The following is a 12,282-nucleotide window of genomic DNA, read 5'->3' as shown; positions in this document are numbered from 1 at the left end:
GGTACACAACTACTACTACCCAACACAGGTACACAACTACTACTACCCAACACAGGCACACAAATCTACTACATAACGCAGGTACACAACTACTACTACCTAACACAGGTACACAACTACTACTACCCAACACAGGTACACACAACTACTACTACCCAACACAGGCACACAACTACTACTACCCAACACAGGTACACACAACTACTACTACCCAACACAGGCACACAACTACTACTACCCAACACAGGCACACAACTACTACTACCCAACACAGGCACACAACTACTACTACCCAACACAGGTACACAACTACTATTACCCAACACAGGCACACAACTACTACTACCCAACACAGGTACACACAACTACTACATAACACAGGTACACAACTACTACTACCCAACACAGGTACACAACTACTACTACCCAACACAGGTACACAACTACTACTACCCAACACAGGCACACAACTACTACTACCCAACACAGGTACACACAACTACTACCCAACACAGGTACACAACTACTACTACCCAACACAGGTACACAACTACTACTACCCAACACAGGCACACAACTACTACTACCCAACACAGGCACACAAATCTACTACATAACGCAGGTACACAACTACTACTACCTAACACAGGTACACAACTACTACTACCCAACACAGGTACACAACTACTACTACCCAACACAGGCACACAACTACTACTACCCAACACAGGTACACACAACTACTACTACCCAACACGGGTACACACAACTACTACTACCCAACACAGGCACACAACTACTACTACCCAACACAGGTACACACAACTACTACTACCCAACACAGGTACACACAACTACTACTACCCAACACAGGTACACACAACTACTACTACCCAACACAGGTACACACAACTACTACTACCCAACACAGGCACACAACTACTACTACATAACGCAGGTACACAAATCTACTACATAACGCAGGTACACAACTACTACTACCCAACACAGGCACACAAATCTACTACATAAAGCAGGTACACAACTACTACTACCCAACACAGGTACACAACTACTACTACCCAACACAGGTACACAACTACTACTACCCAACGCAGGCACACAACTACTACTACCCAACACAGGTACACAAATCTACTACATAACGCAGGTACACAACTACTACTACCCAACACAGGCACACAAATCTACTACATAAAGCAGGTACACAACTACTACTACCCAACACAGGTACACAACTACTACTACCCAACACAGGTACACAACTACTACTACCCAACGCAGGCACACAAATCTACTACCCAACGCAGGTACACAACTACTACTACCCAACGCAGGTACACAACTACTACTACCCAACACAGGTACACAACTACTACTACCCAACACAGGTACACAACTACTACTACCCAACACAGCTACACAAATCTACTACATAACGCAGGTACACAACTACTACTACCCAACGCAGGTACACAACTACTACTACCCAACACAGGTACACAACTACTACTACCCAACACAGGTACACAACTACTACTACCCAACACAGGTACACAACTACTACTACCCAACACAGGCACACAAATCTACTACATAACGCAGGTACACAACTACTACTACCTAACACAGGTACACAACTACTACTACCCAACACAGGTACACACAACTACTACTACCCAACACAGGCACACAACTACTACTACCCAACACAGGTACACACAACTACTACTACACAACACAGGCACACAACTACTACTACCCAACACAGGCACACAACTACTACTACCCAACACAGGCACACAACTACTACTACCCAACACAGGCACACAACTACTACTACCCAACACAGGTACACAACTACTATTACCCAACACAGGCACACAACTACTACTACCCAACACAGGTACACACAACTACTACATAACACAGGTACACACAACTACTACATAACACAGGTACACAACTACTACTACCCAACACAGGCACACAACTACTACTACCCAACACAGGTACACAAATCTACTACATAACGCAGGTACACAACTACTACTACCCAACACAGGCACACAAATCTACTACATAAAGCAGGTACACAACTACTACTACCCAACACAGGTACACAACTACTACTACCCAACACAGGTACACAACTACTACTACCCAACGCAGGCACACAAATCTACTACCCAACGCAGGTACACAACTACTACTACCCAACGCAGGTACACAACTACTACTACCCAACACAGGTACACAACTACTACTACCCAACACAGGTACACAACTACTACTACCCAACACAGCTACACAAATCTACTACATAACGCAGGTACACAACTACTACTACCCAACGCAGGTACACAACTACTACTACCCAACACAGGTACACAACTACTACTACCCAACACAGGTACACAACTACTACTACCCAACACAGGTACACAAATCTACTACATAACACAGGTACACAACTACTACTACCCAACACAGGCACACAACTACTACTACCCAACACAGGTACACAACTACTACTACCCAACACAGGTACACAACTACTACTACCCAACACAGGCACACAAATCTACTACATAACGCAGGTACACAACTACTACTACCTAACACAGGTACACAACTACTACTACCCAACACAGGTACACACAACTACTACTACCCAACACAGGTACACACAACTACTACTACCCAACACAGGCACACAACTACTACTACCCAACACAGGTACACACAACTACTACTACACAACACAGGCACACAACTACTACTACCCAACACAGGCACACAACTACTACTACCCAACACAGGCACACAACTACTACTACCCAACACAGGCACACAACTACTACTACCCAACACAGGCACACAACTACTACTACCCAACACAGGTACACAACTACTATTACCCAACACAGGCACACAACTACTACTACCCAACACAGGTACACACAACTACTACATAACACAGGTACACAACTACTACTACCCAACACAGGCACACAACTACTACTACCCAACACAGGCACACAAATCTACTACATAACGCAGGTACACAACTACTACTACCTAACACAGGTACACAACTACTACTACCCAACACAGGTACACACAACTACTACTACCCAACACAGGTACACAACTACTACTACCCAACACAGGTACACACAACTACTACTACCCAACACAGGTACACACAACTACTACTACCCAACACAGGTACACACAACTACTACTACCCAACACAGGCACACAACTACTACTACCCAACACAGGCACACAACTACTACTACCCAACACAAGTACACAAATCTACTACATAACGCAGGTACACAACTACTACTACCCAACACAGGCACACAAATCTACTACATAAAGCAGGTACACAACTACTACTACCCAACACAGGTACACAACTACTACTACCCAACACAGGTACACAACTACTACTACCCAACACAGGCACACAACTACTACTACCCAACACAGGCACACAACTACTACTACCCAACACAGGTACACAACTACTACTACCCAACACAGGTACACAAATCTACTACATAACGCAGGTACACAACTACTACTACCCAACACAGGTACACAACTACTACTACCCAACACAGGTACACAACTACTACTACCCAACGCAGGCACACAACTACTACTACCCAACGCAGGTACACAAATCTACTACATAACGCAGGTACACAACTACTACTACCCAACACAGGCACACAAATCTACTACATAAAGCAGGTACACAACTACTACTACCCAACACAGGTACACACAACTACTACTACCCAACACAGGTACACACAACTACTACTACCCAACACAGGTACACACAACTACTACTACCCAACACAGGTACACACAACTACTACTACCCAACACAGGCACACAACTACTACTACCCAACACAGGCACACAACTACTACTACCCAACACAGGTACACAAATCTACTACATAACGCAGGTACACAACTACTACTACCCAACACAGGCACACAAATCTACTACATAAAGCAGGTACACAACTACTACTACCCAACACAGGTACACAACTACTACTACCCAACACAGGTACACAACTACTACTACCCAACACAGGTACACAAATCTACTACATAACGCAGGTACACAACTACTACTACCCAACACAGGCACACAAATCTACTACATAAAGCAGGTACACAACTACTACTACCCAACACAGGTACACAACTACTACTACCCAACACAGGTACACAACTACTACTACCCAACGCAGGCACACAAATCTACTACATAACGCAGGTACACAACTACTACTACCCAACGCAGGTACACAACTACTACTACCCAACACAGGTACACAACTACTACTACCCAACACAGGTACACAACTACTACTACCCAACACAGGTACACAAATCTACTACATAACGCAGGTACACAACTACTACTACCCAACGCAGGTACACAACTACTACTACCCAACACAGGTACACAACTACTACTACCCAACACAGGTACACAACTACTACTACCCAACACAGGTACACAAATCTACTACATAACGCAGGTACACAACTACTACTACCCAACACAGGTACACAACTACTACTACCCAACGCAGGCACACAAATCTACTACATAACGCAGGTACACAACTACTACTACCCAACACAGGCACACAAATCTACTACATAAAGCAGGTACACAACTACTACTACCCAACACAGGTACACACAACTACTACTACCCAACACAGGTACACACAACTACTACTACCCAACACAGGTACACACAACTACTACTACCCAACACAGGTACACACAACTACTACTACCCAACACAGGCACACAACTACTACTACCCAACACAGGCACACAACTACTACTACCCAACACAGGTACACAAATCTACTACATAACGCAGGTACACAACTACTACTACCCAACACAGGCACACAAATCTACTACATAAAGCAGGTACACAACTACTACTACCCAACACAGGTACACAACTACTACTACCCAACACAGGTACACAACTACTACTACCCAACACAGGTACACAAATCTACTACATAACGCAGGTACACAACTACTACTACCCAACACAGGCACACAAATCTACTACATAAAGCAGGTACACAACTACTACTACCCAACACAGGTACACAACTACTACTACCCAACACAGGTACACAACTACTACTACCCAACGCAGGCACACAAATCTACTACATAACGCAGGTACACAACTACTACTACCCAACGCAGGTACACAACTACTACTACCCAACACAGGTACACAACTACTACTACCCAACACAGGTACACAACTACTACTACCCAACACAGGTACACAAATCTACTACATAACGCAGGTACACAACTACTACTACCCAACGCAGGTACACAACTACTACTACCCAACACAGGTACACAACTACTACTACCCAACACAGGTACACAACTACTACTACCCAACACAGGTACACAAATCTACTACATAACGCAGGTACACAACTACTACTACCCAACACAGGTACACAACTACTACTACCCAACGCAGGCACACAAATCTACTACATAACGCAGGTACACAACTACTACTACCCAACGCAGGTACACAACTACTACTACCCAACGCAGGTACACAACTACTACTACCCAACGCAGGTACACAAATCTACTACATAACGCAGGTACACAACTACTACTACCCAACACAGGTACACAACTACTACTACCCAACACAGGCACACAAATCTACTACATAACGCAGGCACACAACTACTACTACCCAACACAGGTACACAACTTCTACTACCCAACACAGGTACACAACTATTACTACCCAACACAGGTACACATATTCTCTCTCTCTGTCTCTCTCTCTTTCTCTCTTTCTTTTTCTCTCTGTAGAAGTGTGTAGCGGAGTTGTGTAGACAAAGCGGCTGTTCAGAGAAGCAGCTGCAGCGTTGGTTCAGACGGAGAAGAAACCAGGACAGACCCATCCTGATTAAGAAGTTCAGAGAGGCCAGGTACACACACACTCGCACACATACACACACACACACACACACACACACACACGGTAAATTTCACATTGCTAGTTTGCAAAAGTTAACTTCCATATGAGTGTTCATGCTATGGTCTGCCATATTAGTGGGGTGTGGGTGGGTGGGGGTGTGTGTTGGTGTGACCTCTGTCTGCACACCATTAGAGTGTTAATGTAACACACACAAAGCTGCTTATAAGCACCACAACACTTGAACACTTCAGAGAGAGCGTTGTCAGAACATCAGCCTTACTATTTTTTTATTGATTGATTGATTGATTGATTGAAATTAGGTCTATATGGTTTGACAGTATGGTTGTTTCTATACATTTACTAGCTGATAACAATAACGTAATGTTAATAATAGTAATAAATATATTGTTAGTTTAAATAATAATTTTTATAAAGTTTACTGAGATTAACTTCACACTTTGAGGAGTGAATTTGTTAACTTTGAGGAGTGAATTTGTTTTGTGTTCTGCAAATGAATTGACATTTTTTAAAATTCTGAATCAGTAGTCAAAGTTAAAGTCAATAATACTGATAGCTGTGTGTGTGTGCGTTGCAGTTGGAGGTTTGTGATTTATCTCTTTGCCTTTGTTGCTGGTCTAGTCGCTCTCATTGATGTGAGTAAATCTCTCTCTTTCTCTCTTACTTTCAATAAACACGTCTGAATCTTTTTGTACGCGCACGTGTGTGTGTGTGTGTGTGTGTGTGTGTGTGTGAGAGAGAGAGAGAGAGTGTGAGTGAGTGTATAATATGTATCTCTGTTTGTGTGTAGAAACCATGGCTGTATGATTTGGAAGAGATGTGGAAGGGATTCCCAACTCTGGTGAGTCACACAACAGGAATGTGTGTGTGCGCGTGTGCGTGTGCACATGCATGCATGTTTTTACATTTCTGAGTGAAAGGATTTAAAATCTAAACACAATGATAACACATGATCAGTGTGTTTAGATGGTATTACAACTGCAATTAAGAAGGTTTCTAAAAATGTCTTAAGCTGAATTTGCCTGGGTCACTGTTAGATCTAGACCTCTCTCTCTCTCTCTCTCTCTCTCTCTCTCTCTCTCTCTTTCTGTCTCTCTCAGACTGTCTTACCCTCCCAGTATTGGTACTACATGCTTGAGTTGGGATTTTACTTCTCTCTCCTCTTCAGCGTGGCTTCAGATGTCAAACGCAAAGTGAGTTTTATGCATACACACACATGCACACACAGCCATTCCTAACTGCAGGTTTAAATAAAAGTGTGTTTGTAGCTCACATTTAACTAATCAACGAGACTCTGTACAGCAAGCTCCGCCCCCATTGGTTAATACACTGCAGAAAAAAACTGTACTCTAACAGGAAGTAGAATTGTTCCTGGTTCCAGATGTGGAAACATGTCTTTTATGTGGTATAATAAATAGAGTATTTAATGATCGTGGCTCTGCAGTGTGGTTGTCATTTATGAAGATGGTTTTCCCATAAAATGTTTAACGAGTCGTCATCACTCTGATAACAGCTTTATGTCCACAAAATGTTAACATCAGTCAGTTTTATTGGCTAAATGATATGTTGCTGGGGGCCTGGTGTGTGCACATCTGGATGTGACAGTGGTACAGGTGGGCTGACACACACAGAAAATCACCCTGAGAAAGTCCAGCTGTTTCACATAATCTCTCTCTCTCTCTCTCCCTCCCTCCCTCACGCAGGACTTTAAAGAGCAGATCATCCACCATGTTGCCACCATCACACTGATCAGTTTCTCTTGGTGTATGAACTACATCCGTGCAGGAACTCTCATCATGTTTCTGCACGATTCCTCTGACTACCTACTGGAGGTACACACACACACACACACACTCACACACGTAAACATGTGCAGTTGAATGATGCCTAATTGTTTCAGGAAGAATAAAACAAAATTGAATGTGCACATCCTGCAGGAAGTCCTCTGCTTGCAAGGAGTTAAACATGATGGAAGGAAGAAAGTGAGGAATGAAGGTAGGAAAGAAAGCGAGAAAGAAAATCAAAGAAAGAAAGAGAGAACAGGAGAAAGTACGAAAAAAGAAAGAAAGGAGGGAGGGAAAGAAGGGTGAGAAGAAAGAGGAAAGAAGGAAAGAATTATAGAAAGAATGGAAGAGAAAGACTAAAAAAGAATGGTAGAAAGAAAGAGAAAGACCAAAAAAGAAAAATAATGGGAGAAAAAGAATGAAAGAAACAAAGAAAGGGAAAAGAGAGCAACAGTAAAGACAGCAAAGGCAAAAAAAGAAAAGGGAAAAGAAAGAAAGGAAATAGACACACAGAGACAGAAAGACAAAGAAAGAAAAAGAAGGAAAGAATGGGAGAAAGAATGGAGGAGAAGGACAGAGACAAAGAAAGTAAGAAATAATGTGAGAAAAAAGGAAGAAAGCCAAAACAGGAGAAAGAAAAAGAAACGGGGAAGGAGAAAGAGAGAGAGAGAGATGCTGTTAGTTTCTGTTTAGAACGGCTCCCTCTGGTGGCTGGGAAGGAACCTCACCCCAAGTCCTCACAGAGCCATCTAATGGAACATAAAAACCAAATAATTTACATACATCTTTGCCCCAACCCCCCCCTCTCTCTCTCTCTCTCTCAGTCAGCTAAGATGTTTAACTATGCAGGATGGAGGAAGACCTGTAACTACATCTTCATTGTGTTTGCTGTGTTCTTCATCATCACCCGACTCGTCATCTTCCCATTCCGGTACTACACACACACACACACACACACACACAGATATAAATGAGAAAACCCTTGTGTAACGTGTGTGTGTGTGTGTGTGTGTGTCAGGATCCTCTACTGTACATGGGTGTATCCTCTGACGCTCTACTCTCCATTCTTCGGATATTACTTCTTTAACGGGCTGCTGCTGGTGCTGCAGTGTTTACACGTGTTCTGGGCTGCACTCATCATCCGCATGGCACTGCGCTTCCTGCCCCACAACGTACGTACACACACACTCACGCACACACACACCTGTCGTACCTACTGCTTATAATCAAGCTTTAAATTGTTCTACTGTAATAACATTGAATTGAATCACTGAATAAAGTTGTTTGATTTAATGAAATTAAAAGTTGTATTATTTGCTTTAAGTTAACTAAATCACATTTTATGCTCTGATTCTTCATCTTTCCCTCACTCGTGTTCCTTAATCTTCAGGAGATTGTGGAAGACGAGAGGAGCGACAGAGATGAGACGGATGACTCTGAGGAGGAGGACGAGGAGAGGAACGGTGACATAAAGAAGCATGGAGCGTTACGGAATGGCTACACCACGCACAACAACAACCACCGCAACCACCGCAAAGCACACTGACAGAGAAACTGAGACACAGAGAGAGAGAGAGAGAGAGAGGTTCCATTTATTCTCTCTTCTCCTCACACACACACACACACACACACACACACACACACACACACACACACACACACCACTTTACCGTGTGAGTATGCTACTGCTACAGATGCTGCTAGCTGCTAGCTCACCTCCAGGCCCAGAGAGGAGCCTCCAAAAAAGAGCTCGAGATGGCTGATGATGTCATGAGGTCACATGACCACCATTTTGGTGCTTCCTCTTTTTACATTCTGTAAAATGAACACTCCTTTATGGGCATAATGTACACATTTTTCTGCAGCAACACCAAATTTTTCCAAAAGTTTGGTGTTGCACAAAATGCTACACTTGTGCTTTACCCAAAGAGTCATTAGCTAAGTAGCTAGCTTCATTAGTGTGCTAGATCTGGACTATTTATTTGAGTGAGTAAGGCAACACAGGAAAAACATTTTCAGTTTTCAAGTGCATCACATTAAATAAATACAAATTGATGACAGGACACTAATTTTTAGTGAGTGCGCAACATTTCACTAGTCACCTAGTTGGGGATCTAGGGCTCTAATACGGACTTGGTGCACTGCTGTGTGCATAATGATGCCAAAGTGCCAGAAAGATATATATATATATATATATAGAGAGAGAGAGAGAGCAAGAGAGGAACAAACTGCAGCATTGTCTTTGGTTTAATGAATCACGTGCCTTATATGTCCTTTCTGTCCTCGTCTGTCTGTAATCCCTCTGTTTCTGTTCAATTTTAATACCAAACCTGTCTCACTGTCAAACGCCACTCACGTTAAAGCAGAATCTTCACATGAATCTACACGGGTGATCCCTCGTGTGTGTGTGTGTGTAAATATTATATATTTACATATATGTATTGCAGATTGTACACCAAGTGTGTAGTGAAGCGGTACATCTGGGACACGTTCTCTAGCAGCTTTTCTGATGGAGTTAGCTAAAAGGAATACACACCTGCCACATCCCAAACCATATATTACCATCCTAAACCACAACTGTAACTGAGGTAGTTAATATGTTAAAAGGACATAACATCAGCCATGTCCCGAACTCCATACCACCATACTAAAAAGTATGCTCAACATTTAATAAATAATTAAATAAAGACTGGCCTTGTTCCAAACCACATACTAATATACTAAATAGTATGCTATGTCCAAAAAAAAAAAGTTTGCTGTGTTCCAAATTGCAAATTAGTAAATAGTATGTCAAAACAAGATAATTAAAAGCTAAAAGAGTGGCTGTGTTCCAAATCACATGAAAAATAAATGAGGCAGCATCCCAAATTGCATACTACCAAAGAAAATAGTGAGTCACTCCTTGATCTCTCTCGTTCTCTATTTTTTTTTTATCTCTGTTTTAACTTACTGCTGCGTCCTCACCACCCCCAGCCAAAACTTAACTACAGTGTTATCATTTTTATTCTTCTGTTTACTGAGCTGCATTGTTTGATGATGATCATGATGGAGCTAATAAACCAGTGAGAATCACAGCTGCTGTGATGTGCTTTGCGTAGACATCTCACAGACGTGTGCGAAAATGTGTTTGTGAAACTTTGTCGTATTCATCATGTATTTCACTGCACAAAAAGTTCTGTGGGGAGAAAGGCCTTGTTGATGAGAAAGGTCAGGTGAGAATGTCCAGACTGGTTCAAGCCGACAGAAAGGCTACAGCAACCACTCTTTACAAGCGTGATGAACAGAAAAGCATCTCAAAATGTGTCAACCTTGAGGCAGACTCGCTACAACAGCAGAAGACCACATCAGGTTCCACTCCTGTCAGCCAAGAACAGGATTCTGAGGGCCACAGGATCACCCAAACTGGACAGCTGAAGATTGGGAAATAACCGTCGTCCCATGCCAAAGAACCTGAGGCAGCTATTTTTATATCAGGAGAACAGCTGGATGTTTGCAGACAGGAACATGGCTCCCGCCAACATCATCCAGCATCAATGTCTCCCAATCCCACCCTGATCCCTGTGTCCCAGGATCTGGAGCAACTATCCTTCTATCCATCCTAAGACGACAGAGAACAGGTTTATACGCTTTAGTGCATGGGGACCTGACTAATGACACGTTGACATACCTGGACAGCCATGATGAAATCCTGTGTTTTATTATGGATCTTATGGAGTGGAGAAACTCCACAAAGAACATTACAGGGCCAGTTAAGAGCTTAAGGATTTGAACGACGATTGAAAGTGCGCCCAGGACTGACCATTTTATTTAATAGATTCTTAATGGTCAAATACAATTTTACATTTTCAGTGTGTAAGATCTACAGCACAGGTTTCTAAACAACCCCAAAATGGAAATTTTGTGTGAACCCTGCCCCCAAGCCTTGGCATTTTGGCTTCTCTTAGTTTTTTTTTTGTAATTGTCATTCTTGTAAATCCATATTCAGTAAATATTTCTGCATGATTATATCATCATTTTCTTCCCTTCTGTTGTTCCACTTGCTTAACTGAAGATATTCAGCCTACTCAACAAAATGCCTTTCAGTTCTTAACCCAAAATCAAAGAGGGGTAAGAGGAAGAACTCAATGAACTCTGGCTGGTAAGTAGCAAACTCTCATAACTTGCTTAGCAAAGGCTAATGGTGTAGTAGTTATACTGCACCTGCTAATTAGTTAAAGAACACATGCAAGTTGATTTACTGAGCTGTTGTGTAGCATATTAAATTCCACCATCTACTGCTAGAAAAGTAAATGAAATGGCCAGGAAAATGGTGAGTAACATCATCAAACAAGTGATTTAGTGTGGTGACATTATAGTTCAGTACAATATATAGAGAACTTTTTTTTGGATGAAATGTGTTTAATCAGTGTGAAAAATTCTT

General features: G+C 42.4%; 1 protein-coding gene across 1 annotated transcript in view; it reads left to right on the top strand.

The window, feature by feature from the left end:
• cers2b (ceramide synthase 2b) overlaps window positions 1-10,936 on the top strand; it is a 15,832-nt gene extending 4,896 nt beyond the window's left edge. The window contains exons 4-11 of the mRNA XM_026926177.3: window positions 5,952-6,070; window positions 6,656-6,713; window positions 6,869-6,919; window positions 7,179-7,271; window positions 7,782-7,910; window positions 8,687-8,793; window positions 8,881-9,034; window positions 9,253-10,936. Of these exons, the coding sequence (XP_026781978.3) occupies window positions 5,952-6,070; window positions 6,656-6,713; window positions 6,869-6,919; window positions 7,179-7,271; window positions 7,782-7,910; window positions 8,687-8,793; window positions 8,881-9,034; window positions 9,253-9,408 (867 nt within the window). The 3' untranslated portion in view covers window positions 9,409-10,936. The remainder of the gene's footprint in view (window positions 1-5,951; window positions 6,071-6,655; window positions 6,714-6,868; window positions 6,920-7,178; window positions 7,272-7,781; window positions 7,911-8,686; window positions 8,794-8,880; window positions 9,035-9,252) is intronic.
• The last annotated feature ends 1,346 nt before the right edge of the window (window positions 10,937-12,282 follow it).

This window comes from Pangasianodon hypophthalmus, chromosome 1 (genome assembly GCF_027358585.1).
Source record: "Pangasianodon hypophthalmus isolate fPanHyp1 chromosome 1, fPanHyp1.pri, whole genome shotgun sequence".
NCBI lineage: Eukaryota > Metazoa > Chordata > Actinopteri > Siluriformes > Pangasiidae > Pangasianodon > Pangasianodon hypophthalmus.
The sequence above is the reverse complement of the archived record's forward strand: the minus strand, read 5'-3'. Positions and strand labels throughout refer to the sequence as shown.